Source organism: Eschrichtius robustus, chromosome 5 (assembly GCF_028021215.1).
Source record: "Eschrichtius robustus isolate mEscRob2 chromosome 5, mEscRob2.pri, whole genome shotgun sequence".
NCBI lineage: Eukaryota > Metazoa > Chordata > Mammalia > Artiodactyla > Eschrichtiidae > Eschrichtius > Eschrichtius robustus.
The window spans coordinates 6957643-6985201 of NC_090828.1; the positions used below are offsets into that span (position 1 = coordinate 6957643).

At 50.2% G+C, this 27559-nt stretch overlaps 1 protein-coding gene across 1 annotated transcript in view; it reads right to left on the reverse strand.

The window, feature by feature from the left end:
- SAG (S-antigen visual arrestin) overlaps positions 1–26147 on the reverse strand; it is a 30114-nt gene extending 3967 nt beyond the window's left edge. The window contains exons 1-13 of the mRNA XM_068543725.1: positions 26063–26147; positions 21961–22021; positions 19150–19194; positions 16844–17037; positions 14876–14935; positions 11993–12069; positions 10900–11035; positions 9930–10014; positions 7970–8042; positions 5298–5435; positions 3817–3894; positions 2651–2674; positions 692–747 (exon numbers count right to left, since the gene is read on the reverse strand). Of these exons, the coding sequence (XP_068399826.1) occupies positions 692–747; positions 2651–2674; positions 3817–3894; positions 5298–5435; positions 7970–8042; positions 9930–10014; positions 10900–11035; positions 11993–12069; positions 14876–14935; positions 16844–17037; positions 19150–19194; positions 21961–22021; positions 26063–26137 (1102 nt within the window). The 5' untranslated portion in view covers positions 26138–26147. The remainder of the gene's footprint in view (positions 1–691; positions 748–2650; positions 2675–3816; positions 3895–5297; positions 5436–7969; positions 8043–9929; positions 10015–10899; positions 11036–11992; positions 12070–14875; positions 14936–16843; positions 17038–19149; positions 19195–21960; positions 22022–26062) is intronic.
- Positions 26148–27559: the final 1412 nt, after the last annotated feature.

Genomic DNA, 27559 nt, shown 5'->3' on the forward strand with positions numbered 1-27559 from the left:
CTGCCATTGTCAGAAATACTCATCATCTTCTAAATTCCTATTAATGCTTCCAAATGAAATGCAAAAGCCTCAGTTTGTCAAATTTACTTTTCACTCAAATTTTCTTTAAATCTAAGTCCAGGTCTGGGGACTTCCCTGGTGGTCCAGCGGTTAAGACTCCGCACTCCCAAAGCAGGTGGCCCGGGTTCGATCACCTGGTCAGGGAACTAGATCCCGCATGCATGCCGCAACTAAAAGATCCCACACGCCGCAGCAAAGACCAGGCGCAGCCAAATAAATAAATAAATAAAAATTTTTTTTTAAAAAAAGAGAGAGTAGATCCTAAGACTTCTCATCACAAGGACAAAAACACTAAAGAAAAAAAAAAAAAAAAAGAATCCACGTCTGTTCACAGCAAAGCTTCAGCTTTTAAATCATTCCTGATAAAACCAAACGAGACAGCCCGCATCCAAGCAGGGATGCTACATCCTCCACACACTCACCGGAAGTGGACAAGCCACCTGGCCCATGACCTAGCAGCCGAGCACTCATTTCTGGAAGGGGGGGCACAGGCACTTGAAGGTGACCTGGAACCTCGGCCACCTGGCCCTGCCTGTGCTCAGAGATGCGGTCAAGGAAGACTAGCAGTGAGTACGTAATAAATCTGTGAGCGGGAAAGGATTAGAGAAAGCCAAGATAATGCGTGACTGACCTGGGTCCTCAGGCTGGGGGTGCATGAGGCGGAATGGCACCTCAGTCGCCACTTCACTAGAAAAAAAAAAGGATGCAGAGTGGTGAGAACATGCACACAACTGTAAATGCACAGCCAAGAGCTGGGAGCTGGGGTTGCAGAGATTCACAGAAGAGCTGGGAGCTGGGGTTGCAGAGATTCACAAAAGAGCTGGGAGCTGGGGTTGCAGAGCTTCGCGAAAGATCCCTGGGCCCCAGCTGAAAGAGGACTCAGTGAGAGTCAAAACAAAACAAACCAGAAATCAGGAAGTGGTCAAGAAGGAATTTTAAATGTATTCCCTGGAATGTGGTCTAGAAACTCCACTTGCGAGAGGCTGAGGCGGCTAGGATTTTTAGGTCCCCCTTCCTCCTGGTTATTAGTTTCAGGGACATGATATTATGGGTAGAGAAGAGGTGAAATCCTGGAGAATAAGGATAGTTTTGAAAAATATCCTTTGCAAAAACGTAACTACTTTTTACGTGTTAAATCTCTGTAAGGCCGCACACGGTCCCTCTGCAGAGAGCAGGACAGGGATGAGCAGGGTCCACCCAATTCCAGACGCTAAAGGGCTTTGAGGCGACTTGGAATTTGTATTAAAAAAGGAAGGCAACGGGGCTTCCCTGGTGGTGCATTGGTTAAGAATCCGCCTGCCAGTGCAGGGTTCGAGCCCTGGTCGGGGAAGAACCCACATGCCACAGAGCAACTAAGCCCGTGCGCCACAACTGCTGAGCCCGCGTGCTACAACTACTGAAGCCCACACGCCTAGAGCCGGTGCTCTGCAACAAGAGAAGCCACCGCAGTGAGAAGCCCGCGCACCGCAACGAAGACCCAATGCAGCCGAAAATAAATAAATAAATAAATAAATAAATAAATAAATAAATTAATTTTTAAAAAAGGAAGGCAAGGAGTCAGGAAGGGGTGGAAGGGAAATCTAGGCACAGGAAGAATGGAAAGGGGTGGGGGAAACAAGGGTTACTCCTTGCTTCACCCAGGACCCATCACCTCCCGCCCTGGGGTTGGTTACTGCTTCGGTCAAAGCACTTCTGCTGCTAAGGCGCTCCTGGCGGACCCAAATGTGGCTGAGGTCTAGGAGAGAAGGCACAGCCTGGGCTCCATGTGAGGGGAGGTGATAAGAGTCGGTGAAGGAATATGTAAGGTCAGTGCCTGCCTCAGACTTGTCTTACCTGCTGCCTCTTTGTGCATGATTTAAATGGCTGCTGTCACTAATCACAATCGCCCACAGGTGGAAACAACCCAAATGTCCACCAACCAAAACGTGGTCCATCCATACCATGGAGTATTTCTCGGCCATAAGAAGGAATGAAGTGCTGACGCGTGCTACAACATGGACCTTGCAGACATGATGTCAAGGGAAGAAGCCAGCCACAAAAGGACAAATATTGCCTGATTCCATTCATATAACATGTCCAGATTAGGCAAATCTACAGAGCTAGAAAGCAGATTAGTGGTTGCCAGGGATGAGGGAGAGGGGAGAATGGGAGAGATGGCACAATAGGTAAGGGGTTTCCTTTTGGGATGGGAAAAAGTGGACAGGAGCTAGAGAGTGGTGACAGTGGCACAACACTGTGAATGTCCCTGATGCCACGGAACTGTACACTTTCAAAAGGGTAAAATGGTAAACTTCACGCTATGTATATTTTACCCCTCCCCGCCCACACACACACACGGGCAGCTGCAAGGAGTGTGCCAGTTTTCTGAGTGTGTGTCCTCGCCCAGGTGCAGGCCCAGCTACGCTCTCAGAGGAACTCCCCCAGCCTCACACCTATCAGCCAAGTTCTGCAGGGTGTTAGGGGCAACATCTCCTAAGACCTCTGAGCATGACAGCCGGGAAACCAGACCTCACTGTCACTGTTTTGAAGCCCCGGTTTGTCCCCTTTGAGATCTTGGGATCAAGCAGAGAAGGAAGATGAAGAGGTTTACCTGGAGGTGAGCTCTCCCAGAAGGCTAGGAAACACAAAAGCAAACAGGGCTGTGGTGACTCTCCACAGTGGTAACACAGCCTTACTTGCCATTATTCAGAGGCTGGACATGTCCCCGTCATGTTCCTCACTCACAGCTTTCAGGATCTTCGCACCCCTAATAGCCAACTCAGCTACTCCTCTCTACTTGTGATTTCATCTCTTTCTCAAGTGGGTTAGTTAAAAAGAGGAATTACGTAGGTTCAAGCCCTAATGTTCAAGAATAAACCTCGGTCCAGAATTTCTCTCTGGGCCACAAAGGTCACTGTGAACTACCTGCTAATCACTTACCTTGACTGCTACACTCGACCCTGTTTTAGATCCTCTCAGAGAAGATGAAAGAAAACACTATACACTTTGAAAAACACAGCTACACACACTGTGTTAACGAAATTTGCAGAATCAAACCACGTTCTACTTTGTTGCCCCAACCAAAATTTGGGGAACTCTTCACCTACTGAGCCCTATGGAATATACACATGGATTTGCTTTGATGGCTGAACTACCGGAGGCTGATCAAGGTAAAAGGCCAGAGCCTCTGGCAATGGAATTTGAAAAGGAAAATGAGAAGTTGAGTTTTTCCCTCTGATAAGATTTTTAAATGGAAAGAAATTGATTTCAAAAAAGATGGAAAACCATTTCCTCAGAACTCTGAGATAGTCGTGCTCTTGTATGAAAAGGAGACTCCCCAGTCCTGTGATTGCTCGTTGGGGAGGAAAGGCAGGGCCTTCCCGTCATGGATGGATGCCTGCTGAGAGGCAGGTGAACCCGGATGCACTGCGAGTTCATTTCACAGCCGCCAGTCCTTTCCGAAGTCCAATCAAACGCTCAACTGATTCTCCTGTTTTATATCAGCTTCCACACGTGAGCACGGGCACCCCCATTTTCGCCAAGTGGTACCAACAGTGCCCGTGTTTCGTAGTCTGCTTTTCTACCTTTTCCCCCGTAATGTTATATCAGACAGAATTGTGAAACTAGACAAATAGAGTCTCTCTAAAACTCTGCTATGTAATCGATAGAATTTGTGGGCTTTCCTTGCTTTCTGTCTCCCAGTCACTCAGGAATGAAACCATTCAGGCTACTGATGGCCAAGATAGAGCAGGCAGAGCACTGGAGTTGGACACTCACCCTGACACCGTGAGCTGCACCTTGATCTGGTAAGACACCAGGATCCCCATGATGGTCTTGTCTATGCCCTCCTTTATGCTGCTCAAACAGAAAAGAAAAACAGAAGAATGCAGGGAGGGGAGAAGCGGGAAGCAAAGACCGGATGAATCAACCCCACCTCTCCCCACTGCGTCATCCACGCTCTGCTGTGTCCTCACTGTCTGGGGCGCTGGAAGGCAGCCCTGACGCTGGGTGAAAGGGGGGCTCGGGATTCGGGGTGGGCTTTGCTCTGCCATTAACTGACCCGGTGACCTTGGCTGAACCTCTCATTCTGGTGGAACCTCAACTTCCTTATCTGTGAAATGAGTATAAATTCACCTTCCTCACAAAAGCATGGAGAGACTGGCATGTTTATAAAATACTCCGTGAACCACAAAAGATCTTTACAAACGCAGTGCGCCGCTGTGGATGTCGCGATTCCTTTGCCCTCGAGTTCGCGGATCTAGGGCATCAATCTCCCTGCTCGGCTCTCTCCCAGAGCATCACAGATGTGCTTTAGAATCTAACACACCAACTGGCAAATCGTCCTCAGAAAATCCTTTGACTCCCAAGATCCTGCTTTCTGCCCAATGTTCGCTGACCACGCTGCTCGTCTCGGAGCTACGGGGTCAGGGAGGGCAAACGCGAGAGCTCTTCCCGGTGGCATCACCTGGAGGTGATCGCTGGGGCCTTGGATCACACAGGGGTGGAGGGGGAGATGGCAGCGAAGGGCCCGAGCCTGGCTGGCACCTCCTACCCCAAACCCTCAGGGCTCAGCAGCAGACACGCCGCTGGGAATGGGAGCCCCGGAGGATGGTGAGGAACGGCAGGGCTATTTGACATAGAAGCTTCGTTCTAGTTCTTACTGGATCTGCTGGCTCAGTTCGGCTGTGGTTCTCTGAGCGGGGTCAGCATATCAGTGCTTATTTTCATTTAAATTGAACTGACCTCTGTAGCCCTCAGGACCTCCCGTTCTTTACCTTTCCTGATGGAAACGCATAAACGACATTTCCATCACTCGTGGAGCCAGCTGGGGCACTCAGTTCCTATGCTCAGGGCTCTACACTAGCTAATGATATTTGTGAAGGTAACAGCTGACATTCCTGGCGCCCTTACTGTGTGCCAGGCACCACATTTTACACGCACTGTCTCAACGTAACCCTCAAGACCTCTCTCTGAGGAGCTGCCGCCCCCACTCTCTACAGACGGGGGAAACTGAGTTTCTCAAGACGGCTCCAGTTACCTGCCCAGGGTGGCCCAGACAGCAAGCAGGGGGGTTGGGGCTCAGCACGAGGCCCAGAGCGGTCACCGCTGTGCCACACCAGGGGTGGGAGTGGGGTCCCTGCTTGGGGCCCCGAGCATGTGCTTTGCCACCAGGCTGCGTGTGCACGCCGTGAGCCCAGGGCTGGGACGAGGAGGGGGCGTAGACCAGCGCCACGCCAGCGCTGAGTCTCGGGGCTCACATGGTGCTAGAGGCAAGGTTCGTGTCTTCGTGCTTGATTTTCCCGTCCAGGGCGATGCCCCTCCTCTCGCGGTTGTTAGCCAGCAAGGGCACCAGGGTCAGCGTCGTGGTCAGGGTGCTGTTTGGCGGCACTTTTTCCCTGCAGGAAGAAACACAGAGAGCAGATTTAGCTGACTGCTCTTACAGCCTTGAAGCCACCATCGCCCCCACGAGACCCTGTGTGCCATCAAGCATTTTCTAGAACCCACGTTCCCTGCGACTCATGGGAAAGACAGTCCAGGTGCCTGTGCCTTTGCCTTGTGAGAAGAGCAGCATTACTGACGTCTCAAGACAGGCTGGCAGCAACGTTAGAACGTTTCTCAAGTCCCTCAGCCTGTTCTGATTGCTGAATTTCTAGCATGTGTTGTGGGGTGAAGTGAGACTGGCCCAAGAATCAGGGACCACACCCAGTCTCCTCCTGAGACCTCGTGAGCCACGCAGTGGGCTGCAGGGCCAAGTGGCCAGTGCCAGCAGCAAGCCCAGGCTGGGAGTCGTCACCGTCGGGAGGATCAGCGTGTGCCCAGGGAGGAGGGGCGCGGGAAGGGCCGGGTCCCCCACTGTGAGCTGTACGGACCGGGCGGCTCTGTGGGCCTGGGCGCAGCTGGGGCAGAGCAGCGCGGTGTCCCCCGTCGGGCAGCATCCCGGCTCACCGAACCGCATCTGAGGCTGGAGAGCTGGCTCCGCCACTCACCCACGTGCTGACCCCTGGCCTGTGCCAACAGCCGCCTGCCCTCTCTGACCCCAGAGCCCAGGCGAGCCGTGTCCGTGCTCCTGGCACACCCTCTGTCCTCGTGCCCAGCCAGGAGAAGGCAGGGCCCTGAAAACACTGCCCAGGAGCCAGCCTTGGGCCCCTTCCCCAGCCTGCTCCGTAACACACGGGGGGGGTCCCACTGCCACCCTCGGAATGGCTCCGCTCCTCCATCTCCCTGGGGAGTTGAAGGCAGCTGTGTCTTCTCTGGCCTCCAAGTGCACACAGGAGGCTCCTGGGCATGCCCTTTACAGAGCCCTGCTTGAGCCCGAGGTGGCCCACATCCCTGCATCTGGGCCCTGGTAGAACTTCTCTTAATGAGCTTAGTTTGGGCAGCAGAGTGACAGAAGCGGAAATTACACTGGAAAGGTAGCTGTAGTAGGAAGGGGCCCCCGGGATGGGGCTTGGACGATGGCCTTTCCTGCAGCAGCCCTTGCCGAAGGCCTATGCCAAGGCCTGGGGCCAAAGTCCTGCCCGGCCACTTCCCAGCGACTTCGGGATTGGGACTGGATGGTGGGCAGCAGCTTGGGGGTCAGGTCTGACCTGGTTCCCAGGAGGCCTGCCCACCAGGGCTCCAGAAGCCCCACTTTCAATCTCCCTGCCTCCCACCCTCCTGAGTGTATCAGAGGATGGTTCCCAGTTTTCTGGGAGTCCTTGATGCAAAATGTATCCAAGAGCCGTAAAGAGGACCAGGTAATGCGGTATATTAGGGGAAAACTCAGCCGGAGACCAGTTTCTCCCATCATTGTTGGGCACATGCCAAAAGGTAAGCCAGGAAGACGCCCAGGACACAAGGATGTGCAAGGACACAGCCTAAAAGGTAGAACAGACCCCAGGCCTGGCCCCAAGGAGACAGTCAGTGAGTTACGGTTCTTTCCTTCCTCTCTCCTCTCTAGACCTATAAAAGTAAACTTAGGTCAGGATCTGCTTTAAGTAACAGTTTATCCTGAAGTCGCCTTTTAAATATCATGCAATGTTATCTTGCTGAATCAGCTGTCTTTCCTCACCCCCCCTCCCCGAACCCCCCTTCCTCTAACCGTGATAATATTTTTTGCATACAACAATGCTTAGAAAAAACACCTTCCCAGGCAATCCTCTCTGGGGGAAGGCATAACCCCCAGAAGCCTGTGTGCTTCATGAACCTGACTGCCTAGCACAAAGCAAAACTGGTTAGATCTCTCGCTCCACCATGAAGAAGCCATCACAGGATTCCCATTTGTTTTTAATATCTTTTTTTTTTTTTTAATTTATTTGGCTGCGCTGGGACTTAGTTGGGGCACGCAGGATCTTTAGTTGCAGCGTGTGGGATCTAGTTCCCTGACCAGGGATCAAACCCGGGCCCCCTGCAATGGGAGCATGGAGTCTTAGCCACTGGACCACTTGGGAAATCCTCCCATTTGTTTTTTATTCAAATGAAGGGAGAAAAGTCACTAACAACAAGTGGCTGAGAACTGATATATCATCCTAATCCAGTTGTCATTGGTATCAGATTTTCAAGTTGTGGAGAAGATCAAAAGATAGGAAACCCTCGACTGGGCTGACAGGTCATTTGATTTTCTGCTCTGGGGGCAGAAACAGTATCAAATTCCTACCCACTTATTCAAGGATCAATAGAAAGTTCTAGACATTCCCACTGTGATGTTTAGCCTTTATTTCTCTCCTCTCCATCATTCCTTAGCTTGACCCAGCTCTCGGAATTCTTGTTAGTGAGCACAGGATCAAGATGCTAACTTTCTTTGCAGTCCTTGAAGTGAGAACAGGGGAAGGAAGTGGAAAGCTGGGGAGCTAGCTGACCGTTCTACTTCCTTCTTCAGCGATGACCAAAATGGGAACTTGACAAAGAAGCTGGAGCGACCCAGGAAATAGAAACCCAACCCACTACTCACTGTGTTTCATCCATGGCCACCGGCTTGATGTAATAATCACTCGAGTAGAGAACCACGTTGGCCACTTGTTCCACTGCAAAGGGGGGACAGGGGAGGGTGACTCGGTGTGGAGTCCTGCATGGTGCCTTCCAGGGCACGTGGTTGGTCTTCCCTAATGGCCATTTGAGTGTACCTCTCAGGCTCGGCTTTAAGGCTGAGATTTCTGTTCTGTCCTCAGGCCACTTCCATTCACCAATAACCTGCTCTGTGTCAACTCTACCCATGAGCCGGTCTCCTAAAACTGCACCTCCTGGGAGACCCCTCCTCTCTGCTGAGCTCAGGGCACATCCGTGGGTATCCTTCCAAGGCACACAATCTCCCAGTGTCCCAAAACTCACCATGTGCTCTCTTTCCCCAAATACACTCCCTTCCAACCTTCTCTATCTTATTTAATGAGCATCTCCTTCGGGTGTCCAAGCTAGAAGCCACCTGGAGGCAGCACAGGGTTGACTTGTGGGTGTAGCATGGTGGATAGGAAGGTGGGCTCTGGGGCCAGACCACTTGGGTTCATATCCCAGCTTAGCTGTCTGCTGTGGGGTAATTACTGAGCTCCTCTAAGCCTCAATTTCCCCATCAGCAAAATGAGAATGATAATTGCATCTAACTTATATGGTTGTTGTGATGATTAAGAAGATGATTTTTAATCTCCATTAAAATCAAATTTGAGAATCAGAAAAACAGTTTGTGTGAAGCACTCAGCACAGTGCTCGGCCTATAGAAAGTTCTTAACGTCTTGCTTGAGAAATTCAACAGCTTCTTTCAAGAATTAGGGGCTTCGATGTTAGGATTCATAAAACTTTGAGAAATAATTAGGATCTAAGTATCAAATGATACCTTCTCAATCCTGCTGCTCTGTGGAATACTGTATTGACACTACATACAACACGCTAAACAAATAACGCCAGGTCCTACAGAGACTTAAAGGCATAGGAACTAAACCAACATAAAAACAAAGCCATAAAGTAAGCATGTATATTAGCATCAAGAAAAATCTAGAATTTTTTAGTATGTATGCATCAAATCCCTGAGCCTTCTCTATGATGGATAAGAGGGAAGGGGGAGGAACGTGGTATATGGCACTTAGGGTGACCAACCATCCTGGTCTGCCTGGGACTGGCCCCGTTTTAGCACTGAAAGTCCTGCGTCCTTGGTCCTGGTTGACCCAGGATGGTTGGTCACCCTAACACACTGTGAGTCTAACTCTGTCTCAGTCGTCGAGCGCCTGAGGGAGAAATGAACAGAGAGGTCATTTTATCGTGTCTTTTTTACGTCACCCATGTAAGACCAAGATCTAGGAGTATCCCGTGCACTTTGACGCCCTTTGAGCTGAGGAAGTGTGTAGGACCAGCAAGCAAGCGGGAGGCGCATCTCCTGAGTATTCAGGAGGCTCGGCCATCACATCATGGTGACTCAACAATAGCAGTGACAGTAGGGATTACCACTTACAAAGCATGTCCAATGTGATCAATCAGTACCTCACGCAACCTGGGAAGGTAGACCGGGAACCCTGCCGCGGCTGCCCGCTAAATTCCAAGAGGATGTGCACAGCTCGAGCCCACAGGGGAGCCCGGGGTTCCCAGGCCAGGGATCCCCACCACACTGTGCAGAAAGAAAACTCCTCCCCCACTTCCCCCGAGACCTGGCACAGGGGCCCCTCAGGGAAGGCGTGACAAGGAAGGACGGGAAGATGCCCTGTCGGGGATGCTGTCCCAGGGTAGAAGGCAACCCTAAGCTGGGCGCGAGGCTGCAGGAGAGGGCACCTTCCTCCTCTAAGGTCCTGCCGCGTGACGACAGAGACAAACGGGCAGTTCCAAGGCCCTGGGGGGGGGGGCCTTACTGACCAGAGGAGAGACCCTTGGGAAATATGACTAGATGGGAACCGGGAAGACTCTGCCGTCCAGGTTCGAGCAGAAGGTCCTACCTAGCGCTTTAATCTTCTTCACCGTCTTCTCTGTATTATTGGTCACGGTCACAGTCACCGGAATGGGTTCCCCATGGTAATAGATCTGAAGAAGGCAGCAGATAAGTCAGAAGAGGGAAAGAGAGTGTGGCCATATTTTGTTAAATTCATCTCCGTCCTTTAACTGGGATAAAAGCGGCTGAATGCCCACACTTTCACGGAAGACAAGGTGGCGGCATCGTGTTTCCTGTGGAGACGGGTCTAGAGCAGGTTCTACCCCATCTGTGGGAGGCCGAGGCGGATGATGGGGGCTCCGGCCCCAACGCCCGAGTCCTGACAGTCACACAGGGTTAGCCCCGGGGGCCTTGAGTGGAATCATGAGGTTATTGGGGGCAGAATAAGTGAAATGAGGGAAAATCAGAGGTAGAGCTTGCCCAGCAGTGACCCTGTGTGATCTAGCCCAGGTGCTCATTTCCTTGCACGCGCGCGCGCGCGCACACACGCACACCACACACACAGAGAGAGAGTCTGCTGGCCAATGTGTGTGCACGACTCTTGTCGACCAGAGGGACCGGAGACAGCCTTGGCCAGTGTTCCTTCATCTTTTTCGGCCGTGATTTTCGCACGTGACATGCTCACCCCCTCACCGTTCCTGCCAAACTCAAGTTTGCAGGGAAGTAAACAATTTGTTAACACCACACCCACTGATGACACACTAGTAAAGAGGCCCCTGGGGGCAGACAGGGGGCAAAGACAGCCTGGGCTGGGGGTATGGGAAACCCCCCACCTCCAAGTTGTCGGGACCCACAGTGAGTGGAATGCAAGCCAGTTTGGCCCTATCCTAAGGGTCACGTTTACTGGCTCCAAATTATGAAAGAAGCCAGTCGTCCCCAAATGTTGCTGCTTTAACTATCGCTGCCCCCAAGACTGCCTGCAGCACACCCCCAGCAGAGGGCCTGGCAGGCTGTCCCCAGGCTGGCTCCACAGTCACCTCTTTGCTGAGGGAGACGGCGAGGTGCAGGGGCTTGTCGGACATGAAGAACTGCCAGGAGGCCTCCGCTTGGGGCTGGGGACCCATCTTTTGCGGCGCATGCTGTACCTTCCGGATCAGCAAACGCACGGAGCTCCTGTGGATGAAAAGTCACCGATGGTTCCCCGGACCAGAGCCTGGGCCTCCTCAGGACGGCCTACCAGGTCCCCCTCCCTCTCCCCAGGCTGGGATCCCTCAGGGATGCTGCCGATGGATGCAGGTTGGACCAGTAGAGGGATCAGGTCTGGGGGGCGGGGCCTGGTGGGTGGGTGGACCAGTCAGCTCTCCAAGGGTCCCTCTCACCCTCTGTAAGGACCCCGGCTTGGCCTCCTCTCGGGTGAAGCTGACGTGGGGATGTGTGCCTATGTGACAGGCTTCAAAACTCCTCTCTACCGATGTGATGCCCTGTTATTGCTGTTTGGTGTAAGTGTGCATAGGTGTGAATGTTGAGCATGTAGAGAAAGTGTTGAGGGCACAACTGGAAACCTTGTTCAGGAACAAGAAAAATGAGCACCAGAGCCTGGGACTACAGGAGGAATGGGAGTCACTGCTTAATGGGCAGAGAGAGTTTCTGTTTGGGGTGATGACAGCATTTGGGATATAGATACCTTGGGGTATGGATAGCAGATAGCGGTGTAACCGATTACACAACGTAATGAAATGTACTTAATGCCACTGAATTGTACACTTGACGATGGTTAAAATGGTAAACTTCATGTTATGTATATTTTACCGCAACAAAGAAATTACAAAAGGGGAAGAAAACTAAAGACAGAGGGGATCTGGAGGCTTTTAAGGGCTTACATGAGCCCTTGAGGTTGCCAGCTCCCCTGTCATTTTCTTTTGTTTTTTTCCCCCCAAATGGTCAGCCATTGTCCCCCCACCCCAAGTGGAGATGGTTCATCCTGACGGTCCTGACCTGGGGAGGCTCCGTTACCCCGCCACAGTGGCCCTGTGGGAAGATTCTGCCACTCGGACATAAAGTGAGGGGCGGTCTCTTATCCCCAGCCCTTCCCCCCAGACCCCTCACATATTCCCAAAGCTACGCTCTTACTTCTTGGGAATTTTGTCCTCTTCTGTATCTGTGCTCTGTGTGGCAAAGGCTTTGACCTCGAAGTCGACCCCACAGCACTGCAGGGGCAAGAGAACAGACAAGGCTGCGGTCAGCACCTCCCTTCCGGGAGCCAGGATGGGGGTCACAGCTCCCGCAGGGGATGTTACGTGGCAACTTCTTTTTCTGTCTTGGCCATATCCTTTTCAGAGTTGCACCATTATGACTAGCTTTGGAAGTGTGCTAGTGACGAAATAATGGCATTAGCTTGAGGAGAGCGCCACGGGCTCCAAGGCCCCAGTGAAGGTCCCCCAGCCTGCAGGATGAGCCCCACCAATAGCTGCAATAGCTCAGGCATCCTGGCTGGTCCTAGCCTCTCACCACCTCGCACGGCGGCCAGCCCACCCCCCCCCCCATTTAGTTGTCCTCCTCAGAAGTGACCCTGTGTGCATGTTACTGATGGTCCACTGCCTACAGCAGGGGGCAGGAGCAGTGCTCACAGGGCTGGCAGGGGTCCATGGACGCCTGTGCTGGGGCTCCAACGCCCTACGCCAGCGGGCAGCTGTTGTGCAGCTGCAGCCAGGCATGGCCGGGCTGCCACGGGGACCCGGTGCTGGCAGCTCTCCCAACTTTTGAAAAGAAGCTGGAAATGGAATTGGGAATGAAGGCTCCTGATTTTTAAATTAACTAGATTAAAAAATGTTGCATGGGTGGAACAAATGCATCTGCGGGCCCCTTCGGCCCCCAGCCCCAGAGTGAATCCCCCGTGACCTCGCTCCTCTGTTGTGTTAACACGGGGTGGGCGGGGCAGGGGTGAGGGCACAGAGGCGGGGATAGGCCCTCCACCAGCTGCCCACGGAGTGACAGTAGCACATAAGCCACAGTCTTACTGGTTCTGCAAAACTGTGGAATCACAACAACTCTAAAACCTGGGTTGAAAATAAATACACATCATTACCCTCCAGCACCTGGAGTTCTTAGCCATGCCTCCTCTCTGCTCACCCCCCCTCCACTCCCACCTCCCGCTGCTCCCTGCACAAGCCAAGCCCTTCCACCTGTCTGCCCTGGGCACGTGCTGTTCCTTCCTTCTGAAATGCTTGACGCCTCTCTCTCCTTTTATACTGACCAACTCCCATGTGTTCTCCTAGCCCAGCTCACGGGCCTCCTCAGCTGTGAGGCCCCCAGGGCCCCTGCTGCACTGATGTCTCCTCCCCGGGGACAGAGGAAAGGGTGGCCCTCTGGCTGGTACAGTGTCCCCCACTCTGATCGAGTGGCCTCCTCCACCTTGCCGCCCACACCCGTTTTCCTGGCCTGGTGGCTTTCAAAGGTTTCAGGCCACCGCCCACGGTAAGAAGGAAAGTTCACTGCGAGGCCCGGTAAACAGACGCTCGCGCGTGAAGCAGTGTTCGTGAACTAGCACTTAATCTGTGCTGTGTGCGATGTGCTCTGAGCTCCCATGCTGTTCCACTTCACACCATTCCATTTTCTTTCTTCAATGCCATCTCGGATCCACCGCACCGATTTCACAAACCACCAATGGGGTAGGACCCCCCAAGCCGAAAATCATGGCCCTGGACCCACGGTAATCCAGGTACGGATCTGCCACTCTCTGCCCTCATTTGCTGTCTTTTTATTTTCCAGCTCCCTCCCTCGTGACTCCCTCAGGCCTGTAGTCCCTGGGTCCCAGCACCTTTCCTTCTCTCCTCGTGTCCGCACTGCCCTCCCTCCTTGCCTAGAGTCCCCAGTCCACCAGGGTCACAGCTCTCTTGCACACACGGCCCCTTTGCTTCTCGCCTTTCAGAGCTCAACCCCACTCTCAGCTCAGTGGCCAGAGGGATCCTCTACAAACCCAAGTCAGAACCCTCTGTGTGTGTGGGGGAGGGATAAATCGGGAGACTGGGACTGACATATACACACTACTGTATATAAAATAGATAACTAATAAGGACCTACTGTACAGCACAGGGAACTCTACTCTACTCAGTACTCTGTAATGGATATATGTATATGGATAACTGATTCACTTTGCAGTACAGCAGAAACTAACACATTGTAAATCACCGATACTCCAATAAAAATTAAAAAAAAAAAAAAAAAGAACCTACTGTGCAAAGCCCGCCAGTGGCTCCCATCTCACTCAGAGAAAGTCCCGGTCCTCGCAACGGTGTACGAGGCCCTTCATGACCTGGCCGCACCTCCCCACACCCCTCAGCCCTGCCCCCACCATTCACCCCAGCTCCTCCTGCTGCACAAGCAGCTTGCTGGCTGCCCCCAGAACCCGTTATGCATGGTGCGCCCCCCCCCCCCCCCCGCCTGGATGGCTCTCCCGAGGGTGGAGTGGCTCCTCCTTTGCCCTGTCAGAGAGGCCTTCCTTAAGCTCCCCGGACAAGCACCACCAGGTCCTCCCTTAGCTCTCCCGAGCCTCTTGTTCTCCATGGATGGGCCGCATAGGGACTTGCTATTTGGTTTTCGTCTGTTTCTCTCCCCAAGTGAGACCCACGAGGGGAGAGACCTACTATTTTGCTCACAGGGCTGCTCATGGTTAGGAATTGCTGAAGACAAGTGATACGCTCATTATACTGTCTCTCTGCTTTTGCATATGTCTGCAATTTCCCACAGTAAAAGCCCGTGCGCCACAACTCCTGAGCCCACGTGCCACAATTACTGAGCCTGTGTGCCACAGCTACTGAAGCCTGTGCGCCTAGATCCCGTGCTCCACAACAAGAGAAGCCACCATAATGAGAAGCCCGCACACTCCAACGAAGAGTAGCCCCTGCTCGTCACAACTAGAGAAAGCCTGCACGCAGCAACGAAGACCCAACGCAGCCAAAAAAAAAAGTCTTTTGAAGGAATGAATGAATCCTTGGCATTTCTTCTGGAACCAACCTTGTCCACATCTTGTGGAGCTGGCTGCAGCATCACCGAACAGGGCAAGTAGTCAGGAAACTGTGGAAAGAAACAACAGATCATTTCTTTCAGAGAATGTTATCCCACATGTACTCTACCTTCATCGTAGAAAAATTGAACAATGAAGATGCGGAGCGAGAAAAAGGAAAACGTATCCACGTGTGTTCCCAACACCTGGAGTGGCGTGAACACAACCTCCCGAGTGTCCCATGTCACCCTCACACACAAACACGTATGTGCCTGTGTAGTTTTACAGAAATGAGACAAGTGATGCACGCGTCCTGCCGTCTAGTTTGCTCCCATCACTGACCCTAACCCTGCTCAGGAGAAGCGTGACCATTTTCCACCTGGGAGATGTAGTTCTGCGCCACCATTGTTAAGGCTCCGGTAACACCACTTTTTTTTTTTTTTTGGCCATGCCGCATGGCTTGCCGGGATCTTAGTTCCCCAACCAGGGATTGAACCTGGGCCCTCGGCAGTGAGAGCGCAGAGTCCTAAACACTGGACCGCCAGGGAATTCCCCCGTGACACCACATTTAATTCAGCCAGTTTCCTTTGTTGGCTGCCCTCCACCAAGTGGCCTTTACTTTGTTGCCATTGTCACCAGGGCTGCATAAACATCCTTCAGCCACCTTAGCACGGTTTTAGGCCATTCACTCCATAGGCTACACCATTAGAAAGGGAATGGTCAGGTCGAAATCACGTGTTTAAGGTTTTGATACATGTTGACATGTTATCTCCAAAAGGTTCTGTCACTTCAAACTCCCAGCCCCACTGCATGGGAGCACCCAGGACCACAAAACTGTAAGTGATTTTTTTTAAAGCTGTTATAAAATCTAGCTAACATAGGGACTTCCCTGGTGGTCCAGTGGTTAAGACTCCATGCTCCCAATGCAGGGGGCACAGGTTCCATCTCTGGTCAAGGAACTAAGATCCCGCATCCCACATGTTGCATAGCACGACCAAAAAAAAAAATATATATATATATATATCTCCCTAACATAAAACTTACTACTATTTTAAGTGTACAGTTCAGTGGCATTGAGCACATTCGCATTGTCCTGCAATGATCCCCACCACCCATTTCCAGAACTTTTTCATCATCCCAAACTGAAGCTCTGTACCCATTAAACATTAATCCCCTAATTCCATCCTCCCCCATTCCCTGGAGACCACCAGTCTACTTTCTGTCTCTACGAATTTAACTCCTCTGGGTCCCTCATATAAGTGAAATCGCAGAGTATTTGTCCTTCTGTGGCTGGCTTATTTCACTTAGCATAATGTTTTCAAGGTTCATTCATGTTGTAGCTTGTGTCAGAATTTCCTGCCTTTTTAAGCCTGAACCATATAACTTCGGAGGAATATATAATCTTAAGACCCATAAACATGCTAGTGAAGAGGGTGACAGCGGCTACCCCGACAGTGACTCAGGCCCAAGTCTTCAGAGGCAGGAACGCTGGCCCTGTGGTAGCCAGGTTCCATCAGGGGAGACTCAGGCCACGAGAGGGGCGAAGGGATTTCTCTACAGTGACCCACCAAGCTGTGGTCAAGGCTACAGAGGACGACTCATTTCACTAAGATCTCCTGTCTGGCAGGGAACTCTTTCCTGCTTAGAAACTCCTCGAGGCAACCGAGGGGCACTTCTTCCTTTTTATAGCCGAGCAAGTGAAGGCATAACATGCACGTATAATTAGGTGGTCGGATGCAGGGAAATATTTAAACCGTAGGTTGAAACGGTGCCTTCAAAGGCCGGGAGGCTGTTTTCAAGGACTTAAAAAAAGACAATCACAGCCCGTGCAATCTAGAATTTCCTCCAAGGGTGCAATTTGCAGGCCCGCAAATGTGAAGTCATTACTCTGGCCCCTTGCCTTCGCTGCTGGTCCCATCATAGGGTGCTGTGGGTGAAGGAAGCGGTGCAAGGAAGTGGAGGGTCGAGTCGTCACCCACCGTGAGCAGGAAGGGGTACGTGTGGTCCCCTAGCTTCTTGATCAGGCTCTCCTGTAGCTTCGTGAGGGTTCCCGAGGCCCCCACAGGAGGGAACAGCTGGACCTGGGAGAAGTACAGGTCCCTGCGGAACTTCAGGCCGATCACATCGATGTCTTCCCGGCCGTACCGGAAGGCGCAGGTCAGAGAGACGTACACTGGAAGGGAGACAAGAGGTGGTAGGCTTGCCCCGTTGGCGGGCTTGGCGCCCCTGCCTGGGCTGACACTGCCTACCGGTCTCAACATCCCACCTTCAGCATCTCAGTAAGGACCTGAGAACCTTACTACCCAGCTGGCCCCTCCCCCTGGCTTGCGTGAATTACTTGAAAGGGCCGTGTCTGAGTGCTGGGAGCCTCCTCCCATGAGCCACGTTATTTAGCCTCCTGACTCTACTGTTTCCCTCATCCTCCCACCCTCTCCTCTTGATGTACCAGCTCAGTGACCTCAGGAGGCTTTTAAACCGTGTGAGGTCGCTTGGGTTCTGAGGGCGGAAGGTCTGGATGGAGTTGAGAGCGAAGGTAAGAAGCAGAGGAAGGGCTTCCCTGGTGGCACAGTGGTCAACAATCTTCCTGCCAATGCAGGGGACACGGGTTCGAGCCCTGGTCCGGGAATATCCCACACACCGTGGAGCAACTAAGCCCGCGAGCCACAACTACTGAAGCCCGTGCGCCTAGAGCCTGTGCCCTGAAACAAGAGAAGCCACCGCAATGAGAAGCCCACGCACTGCAACAAAGAGCAGCCCCTGCTCATCGCCACTAGAGGGAAAGCGCGCGCGCAGCAACGAGGACCCAACACAGCCCAAAATAAATAAATTAATTAAAAAAAAAGAAAAGCAGAGGGAAACCGTGCTAGGGAACAAAACAGACGAGTGCCTGAGCTGGACGGGGCCTCGAGGGAACTGAGCAGGGGCTCAGGGACCAGGTGGAGAGGTGAGACCAACTCCGAGAGGAAACCTGCTTTTCACACTGCTCAGAAACTTAATTGAGCTTTTTCTCTAAATCAATCAGTGCTTCTGAAAATTCACTGTGGTTAAACAGATGTAAATTGTGCCCCCAGTGGACCAAAAGAATTATATGAAACTACACATGTTTTGAGGATGGACTGTTTACAACTGTCGTTAATGTGGTAAATAAAACCACACGAAGTGGTCCCTCCAAGTCCTTGGTAGCCGTTGGTTGAGGATTTTGTCTGTGTCTGCCTCAAGAGTAATTGCCCCTCGGCGCTAAGCTCAGAAGAGCCACTGATCCCTTGCTCATCCCTCATTCAACGTTTGTAAGAGGAAGGTGCCCAGAGATGACCCAGTTTTACGCCTCTCTCTCCAGGCAGCGCGTTCCTGGCCAAGGGCATGGGCTTTGGGCGCTAGAACGGGGCTCTGCCTGGTGTAAGAGAGGAGCAGGGCAGCCAGGAGGAAGCTGGAGACAGCAGAGGGGGGCGATTTTCAGCCTGTTTCTGCCACGTCCCCTGGATGCTGTGGGCCCTACATCTGACATACTCCATGGGCACATCCAGGGTTAGGAACAATTCCTTGTTGGTTGCTGGTAGCTACCGCTCTAAAAGGTATATTTAGAATGGAACTGAGTCAGTGACATTATCATAAGGATAGCTTGGTTCTAATTTAGTTTACACGACTGGTTTTTGTTTGTTTGTTTTTGACACGCCACATGGCACGGCTTATGCGATTTTAGTTCCCCGACGACGACGAGGGATCAAACCCAGGGCCCCCGGCAGTGAGAGTGCCGAGTCCTAACCACTCGACCGCCAGGGAACTCCCTACACAACTGTTATTAGTACCAAATTGCTTGCCACACGTCGCAACTGCCAGATATCTTTGAGGGGGCTGTGCTGCCGTGGTCCAGAACACCAGGCTCAGCATAAAAACTCTGCCTTCCCGCAGCCTCAATTCCCTGCTTTTCGGATAAACCCAGAAAGGAGCCCTCTTGAGTCTGCCCTGACATAGAACGACATGACACGGGGCAAGCATGCAGTCCGTGGAGCCGGCAGACCAGGGCTCCGGGCTCTGTCTGCCATTCCTTATCCTGCCACCCCGGACAAGTGGCTTCCCCGAGTCTTCACCTCCATCTGGAAGATGCGGACACTGAGCTCTGGTGGGAACAGGGCCCGTGTCCCGAGGATTATACGAGGGAATGTGGGTGAAAGGGCCGGGCAGAGAGAATGGGTGTGCAAGAGCTTCCCTGCCCCTCCTTGCACACACACGCCCCCTTCCCGCAGCCAGACCACCGCTCCCCGGAGGACAAGGAGCTCTGCCTCACCTCTCTTTCCCTTCACAAGCTCAGGATCCACCAGCACGACACCATCTAAACCAAAAGAGAGAGGAGAGTGAGGGCGGAGGACGTGAAAGAGACTGGAAGCTTCTTGAAGTGTGTGTGTATACATATATATATCACATGTAATCCATGTTCATTACAGGAAAACTAGAAAGGGAAGCTAAGCAAAGAGAAAACAAAGTCACCTCCACTTGAGATACCCAGAGATACCCATTGTCAAGATATCGGTACAGAACGATTTTCCAGATGTATATAAATTTATATGAATGTTTTTTTACTAAAAAAATGAGCTCCTACTATACATATTGTTAACTGCTTTCCTCATTCAGCTATATATTGCAAACACATATTCATACTGTTCATACACACACACACACACATATAATATGTACTAATCTTTTTTTTAAATTTCATTGATTGATTTTTGGCTGCGTTGGGTCTTCATTGCTGTGCGCAGGCTTTCTCTAGTTGCAGCGAGCGGGAGCTATACTTCGTTGTGGTGCGTGGGCTTCTTATTGCTGTGGCTTCTCTTGTTGCGGAGCACGGGCTCTAGGCGCGTGGGCTTCAGGAGTTGCAGCACGTGGGCTCAGTAGTTGTGGCTCGCGGGCTCTAGAGCACAGGCTCAGTATTTGTGGCACATGGGCTTAGTTGCTCCGTGGCATGTGAGATCTTCCCGAACCAGGGATCGAACCTGTGTCCCCTGCATTGGCAGGTGGATTCTTAACCACTACGCCGCCAGTGAAGTCCCATGTACTAATCATTTTAATGGCCACACATTTGCTCCATTGAACAGGTGTACCATAAATTATTTAATCAACCCCCTCTTGTTAGGGCATTTAGGATGTTTCTGATTGTCCCCATTATAATTAATATTGCAATGAACATCCTTATAGATAAATCTCTATCCACGGTAGAATTGAATTTGGCTTTCGATAACATAATGCCAAACGACCTTCTAGAAAGTGTTTTGCTGAAGGACATTCTCATCCTAGTGCCTAAAAATGCCAGTCTTTCACACTCTTTTTTTAAAAAAAGAACAATTTGAGTTGAAGTAATTATAGATTCACGGGAATTTACAAAGATAGTACAGAGAGGTCCCCAGGTATCCTTTATCCAGTTTCTTCCAATGGTTACATCTTAGATAATTACAGTACAATCTCAAAACCAGGAGGTGGACATGGGTACAATGTGTGTATGGTTCTAAGTCATATTATCACATGGAGGTTTGTGTAACCACCACTGCAATCTGGGTACAGAACTGTTCCCTCACCATAAAGATCTCCCTCTTGGGCTATCCCTTTGTAGTCACACCCAGCTGCCTCTCCCCACCATCCTTAGCCCTCAGCAACCACTATTCAGTTTTCCTTTTCTATAACATCATCATCTCTAAGATGTTATATAAATGGAATCATACAGTATATGGCCTCTTGAGATTAGCTTTTTCCACTCATCACAGTGTCCTTGAGACCCACAAGCTGCTGCATGGATTGGTATTTCAATCTTTTTCACTGCTGAGTAGTGTTCCAAGGCATGGATGTGCCCCAGATTGTTTAATCTTATTCACCTGTTGAGAGACATTTACGTTCTTTCCAGTTTGGAGCTATTACAAACAAAGCTGCTGTGAACAATCATGTACAAGTTTTGTGTGGACATAAGTTTTCATTTCTCTGGGATAAATGTCCAGAAATGCAACTGCTGGGTCATATGAGAAGTGTATGTTTAGCTTTTAAAGAAACTGCCAAACTATTTTCCAGAGTGGCTGTTCCATTTTACATTCCCATTCCCACCAGCAATGTACGAGTGAGGCAGTTTCTCTACATCCTTGCCAGCATTTGGTATGGTCATTATTTTTAATTTTAGCCATTCTGACAGGCATATAATGATATCTCATTGTGGTTTTAATTTGCATTTCCCTAACGACTAATGTTGTTGAACATTTTTCTTCTCTTTTTTTTTTTTTAGAAATGAAATCAGGTCTTTTTTTTTTTTCTTTGGCTGTGCTGGGTCTTCGTTGCTGCGCGCGGGCTTTCTCCAGTCGCGGCGAGCGGGGGCTACTCTTCATTGCAGTGCACGGGCTTCTCATTGCTGTGGCTTCCCTTGCTATGGAGCACGGGCTCTAGGCGTGCAGGCTTCAGTAGTTGTGGTTCGCGGGCCTTAGACCGCAGGCTCAGTAGTTGTGGCGCACGGGCTTAGTTGCTCCGCAGCATGTGGGATCTTCCCGGACCAGGGCTTGAACCCGTGTCCCCTGCATTGACAGGCGGATTCTTAACTACTGCGCCACCAGGGAAGTCCTGAACATTTTTCTTTTCCTTTTTTTTTTTTTTTTTTTTTGTTGTTGAACATTCTTCTATGTGTTCATTTGCCACCCATATATTTTCTTTAATGAAATGCCTTTTCATGTTGTTTGTCTATTTTCTAATTGGATTTTTTTTTAAACTGGTGAGTTTTGAATGTTCTTTATCTAGAAATTAGTCCTTTGTCTCATTTTAAATTGTCTCCAATCTGCCAGTGGCACCTTGATGATGTTTTAATTTGCATTTCTTTGATTAGATTATGAGCGAAGCCAACTTAAAAAACACAAAACCAGTGGTTGTCTGATGACTTAAAGGAAAACCAGCATTAAAATCTCACCCCAGGAGACTTCCACGGCGGTCCAGTGGTTAAGACCCTGCACATCCACTGCAGGGGGCATGGGTTCGATCCCTGGTCAGGGAACTAAGATCCCGCATGCCGCGCAGCACGACCAATAAATAAATTAATTAATTAAAAAAAAAACTCACCCCAAACTCAACTTACCCACAGGCTCTACTTGGTCAACATGGTCTATATAGTCTCTCTTCCCCAAGTAGATGGTCACCTGTGGGAAGAACAGGTATGGATTCTAAATGGCCAAAGAACACTAAGGTATTCATGTTAAAAATCAGTAGCAACCAATAAAAAAATAAATAAAAGTTAACAACAGCCGAAACATTTTGACCAGTCCTGAGAAGAGGAGAGGCCTGACTCTGCAGCTTGCCCACCACCTCCTCTCTCCCTGCTTGGCTGTCGGCGGACATAGTGGATTGCAGGCAAGCTGTGATCTTTCCTCAACCTCATAAAGTGCTCCAAGGAATTCTTCCCACCCCTTGGTCGGTTCCCTGTTCTCCCCACCTTTTCCCATCAAGCCCAGGTCTGATATCAACCAGGTAAATTTGTTGAATTCATTGATGATACTTTAGTGGAAAGTTATGCCTATGCATATGAGGCCCCTGTCAGCTATTTGCACGTTAAGCCTTTTATCTCTAGCTGTGAATGAAAGGTTTCTCCTCCTTGTTAGAAGAATTTCTGATTAAGAGGCAGATGTTCTGGAGTCCCTGAAATCCTCTCAGGTGAGCATCTATACAGATAACCCTGAACGCCTGCCCTGAAGAAGGGGGGAAGGGGTCCCGGATGGGAAGAGATGACCATGTCTCAGTCCTTGTCCTGTCTGTTTCAATGCCCCTGGCAGCAAAGGTCTCTTTCCCAACCCCCTTTGCGGGAGAGTATGGGTTGTGTTCACCCCCGCTCACCACTTTAACCCACAGCACTGCGACTGCCGTGATGGTAAGAATTCTCTTATTCATCTTTCAGCCATCACAGTATCTAGTATAGTATCCGGTACATACAGGAATTAAATCAACCTTTGCTAAGTACACCGATGAGTGAGTACACGGACCCTGGCTAGCCTCCTTCTTCCCTAAGCCTCTGAAATTCATATTTTTATTTCCAAGAATGCTCAAAATAATTTTTGTTGGCATTGTATCATCTCCTGTATCTACCCCCTCATAGCGGTATCCTGGAGTGGATCTCTGTGGCTTCCAGGTTATTTGTGTTATCGACGTTGAAGCACCTGAAGGACAGCACAGCCAGGCGATCGGGTTGGGGGCGGGGAGTTAGGTGGTGAAAGGATGCTTTCTGGGCAAAAAAATTCAGTGTGTACAAAGCCCAGAGCCAAGAGGATGCTTCTGGAACTGCCAATGGTTTCGTCTGCGGGTGAATGGCCTCCAAATGGGCATGCAAGCTGATGCCAGAAAGGGTCTTATAGGACCAGACCCTAAAGAATCTAGGAGGACGTGGAAGCCTTTGAAGCAGGATGAAAGGCTTGCAATTAAACGGCATGTAGTGCTTGTCATGTACCAGGCGCCAAGCTAAGTACACCGACTACATTATTTCATTTAATCCTCACAACTACTCTTTGAGCTAGGGATTAAGCCCATTTTATAGAGGAGAACACTGAGACTTTGCTTGCATTGGCAGCAAAGTGGAGAAGGGATTGGCAAGGGGAAAGCTGATCGTGGTCGGGAGGAGGGAGGACTGAGAGTGAACGGGAGGGGAGAAGGTAGGTGGAGAGCGCATGTCTTCTTTTTCAAGCTTTGGCTGTGAAGGAAGGAGAGCTAGAAAGGGGACGGGGTCAAGAGGGAGTTTGTTGTTCTTCTTGCTGTTGTTGCTGTTTTTAAGATGCATGAGGTGGGTACTTGTTGTCATGCTCAGGCCAAGTACTGGTAGAGAGGGAGAGGCTGCACATAGCCCCGGAGGGAGGCTGATGGTAGAGGACCCTGAGAAGGTGGTGGACCATGACCCAGGCTGTAAGCAGCATGAACCACAATGGAAGAAACAGCACCTCTTCTGCTGCAATTGGAAGGGGAGGGAAGAGACAGGAGCAGGTAGAGAAGTGGGGCTGGACGATGTGAGGCTGCAGCCCAGCTGCTGCTTGCAAACCCCATAGCCACGTGCCCCATCTTCCTGGATAAAAGTCGTCAACTATAGGGAGTCCCCTGGTAGCCTAGTGGTTAGGGTTCCGGGCTTTCACTTCCGCGGCCTGGGTTCAATCCCTGATCGGGCGGGGAAGTGAGATCCCACAAGCCACAGGGTGAGGCCAAAAAAAAAAAAAGAAAAAGAAAAAAAGTCACCAATTGTGTCCAGGGTCCCATGTGGTTGTGTAGTAAGAGGAGACCACCCCAGAGGACGATTCCTTTTCCTTTTTTTCCCCAGTTTTATTGAGATATAATTGACATATTGTATAAGTTTAAGGTGAACAACATAACGATGTATGTATAAATTGCGAAGCGATAACCACAATAAATTTAGTTAACATCCATCACAGAGGATGATTCTTGATTGGCCAGATCCAATTCTTTTGGCTCGGGTTGGCTTTAAGGTGGGCGTGTGACCCAGTTTTGACCAATGAGATATGAGAGAAGTCTGCTGGAGGGCTGCTGGAGAAATATCACCTCACCCTTAAGAGACCCCAGGAAGCAACAGCCTTTTCCTTCTTCTAGAAGAAAGTGAGGGTAAGGCACCTGAAGCTGGGGCAGTCATCTTGCCACCAGCCAGAGGATGAAGATCACCAAAGAGGGACGAGTGGAGAGACTCACAGAGAAACACACCCAGGGCCCTGGCACACCACACCTGCAGCCAGATAAAACTTGCCGTCGAAATGATCCTAATACGTGACACATTAATTGATGAATTATTTTTTCCTCCTATATACAAAAGTTCTAAATTTCCCAGGTCAAAGATGTCTATCTAGATGTGAGGAAGAAAAAAGTGAGAAAATGATATGGCCCAGCAGGAGTGTTTTCTTTCTTCTTTTGCCAGAAGTCAAGATAAAGTGCACTGGATAGACACAAGTTGGAAGAGAGTTGGGAGGATGAAAGTTTGAGGGGTACCCAACTTGTCTCCCCAGAGAATCAGAGGACTTGATGAAAATGATGGAGATCCTCAGCGAGGGAGAGGAGAGGTAGGGAGTGTCCGAGCAAAGCCCGATTCTCTCGTGAGGCGCAAAAGTATCGGAGAGTTTCTTTCGGGCGCAGTATGTATAGGCTTCAGAAGTCAACTAGAAGAATGACCTGGAACCACATTGTCCAATACGACAGCTACTAGCTACAGGTGGCCACCGGCACTTGAATATGGCCACTCCAAGCTGACGTGCTATAAATGTAGAACACACATCAGGTTTGAACAACTTAGAAAATGAAGGTAAAATATGTCGTTAATAATTTTTATATCATTTACATGTTGAAATGATAGTTTTTTGGATATATCGGGTTAAATAAAATATAGTACTAAAATGAATTCCCCGTTTCTTCTTACTTTTTTAACATGGCTACTAGAAAATTTTAAATTAGATATGTGGCTTGCATTGGATGGTGCTGAACTAGATTATGAGCCCCTAAGAATCCATTGAGTGGAGCGAGGAGACCCCATCCTCGGGGGCTGTGGGGTGGGCCCTCCGTAGGGTGTCCCAGGCCAGGAAGTTCATGGGCACGTCTAGACTATCTAACGTGCCCCTGATGGAGCCAACAATGGCATCATCCCTGCCGAATACGCAGAGTGCCAGGATACTGGTGGCCATGCAGCCACAGTGCAGAGTGGCAGAAAGGCAGCAGCAGGAGATGCTCCCTTATCCAGTGGCCCTGGAGGCCCAGCAAGGTTTGAGAGCATGGCAGCTGGGGTGGGTGACAGAAGGTAGAGAGTTGCATTGATCCAGCATCAGGGCTTTCACCAGGCAGTTAGGCGAGATGATAGAAAAAGGGTCAAGGAAGTTATAGATACTGACCAAACAACGTTTGAAATGGTTAAGTCATGGGTTCAAGGCTAGGAAAAGAAGTAAAACTGGAGGCGAGGGGTTGGGGACTGAGAGATTAGGAGAAAATTAAGGGTCTTGGGACTAAGGTCTTGTTGAGATCGGAGAGAATTTATATTTCTGCGACTTACTCATTCATTTATATCTCATTTATCATCCATCTCAGACAGAGATGGAAAATAGACATAGAGCTTCCATTGACCTCATAAGATGTTGATGTTGATTATGTCTATTCGAAAAAGCTCCTTTAAAAAAAATGATTACTGCTAAGCCCCTCACCTCTGTACTACTTACCGATTTGTCCCGGGAGATCTTCTTGAAGATAACGTGGTTTGGTGTAGACTTACTGTCCTGCACGTTGGTCTCCATGTTATCTGTCCCTGGCAGTTTCTTCCACCTTGGGGTGTTATGTCAGGTTTTAGAGGGCTAGGAAAAGGTAAAATCATCTTAAATATAAAGTCAAGAACATTCTGTGAATAAAACCCATACATGAGATGCTGTACAACCATCAGACATTTCCTTCTACCTGCCTCAATATCCACATTTGACTAAATAAGGCCTTCGTCTAGTTTGTATTTTACTACAGTGTGCTTTTTTTTTTTTTTTAAAGGTGTTTTATTTTTCCTGAGAAGCCTCAGACATTTCTTAGCAACGCTCACCAGGATGTCCAGATAGATTCCAATGAGAAGGTTTTACCTTGAGGCTAAGCCTTGGTATCGTCACACTAAGCCAGATTGAATTTAAAATTCTATCTTGACAATATATTACGGCAATTAAAATAGAATAAAATCCCTGCAAACCACAGCATAACCACTTCATGAATATCGTTTTAAAAATACGTTAAATCCCCAGAAGTTCTGTTCAGCAATTCATACTAAGCAGTGCTTTCCCTTTCCTGCCATCTCTCACCACTCCCCAGCTTTACCCACAACAAAGAGGCCATCTGAGCTGTCTGGAATTCAGTGCGTTCCTTAACAAGCAACGTCCATGGAAACTACACAGAAAAGGTGAAACTGGGACAGACTGACTGCATGAAAATGCCAGTCTTCCTGGCCCTGGCTCTTCCCTGCGCCCTGCCCTGAGTTTCTGAGAAGGCTTGTTCCTGGGTGATCTCATACCTTGTGCAACCAGCTGGGACGGTCCCAGAAGGTGAGGAGAGGGTCTCTGTGTCCTCCGGGGTGAGCAGGCAGCCAGCCCCTGCTCCGTCTAACCAGGTGACCCCCACTCGGGCCCTGGCTGACTGTGTGGGGAATTTGTAGGGAATCTGGAGAGGGTGCCCACACCCAGGTCTCAATGTCTAGAAGCCAAATCCCATTTAAGGAGTAGAGTGGCAACTGGATTAGTGCTGAGACGGGGGAAATGGTAGTTTCAGCAGTTCAAAGCATTAGACAAGGGCCCAGAGGGGCTCCCAGTGCAGGAGCTGTCAAGCTTGAGTGGGGAAGGCTTGGGGGAGGGATGACAGCTAAATGAAAGCTATTTTATCTTAACCCACTTTGGGTTCTGGAAATAGACTGATTATCCCTTCACTCCTGGTATCACCAGGAGAAGGGATTTTCAAGAGCTCAACCAAATTGATTAAAGTCAGCAGGCAGCTAATGCAACCTTGGGGGTGGGGATATAAACAAAAAGGTCAAGGAGAAATGTCAGCCTCAAGATAAACCCTGGTGTTATGCAAGCCAAACTAGTCATGTCCCTCTCCTCTGCCCTACGTGCTATTGATTACATCACGAGTCCTGTCACTTTGCCCCCAGTGTCTCCAGAATCTTAGTCTTCCCATCCCCAGCACTCCCT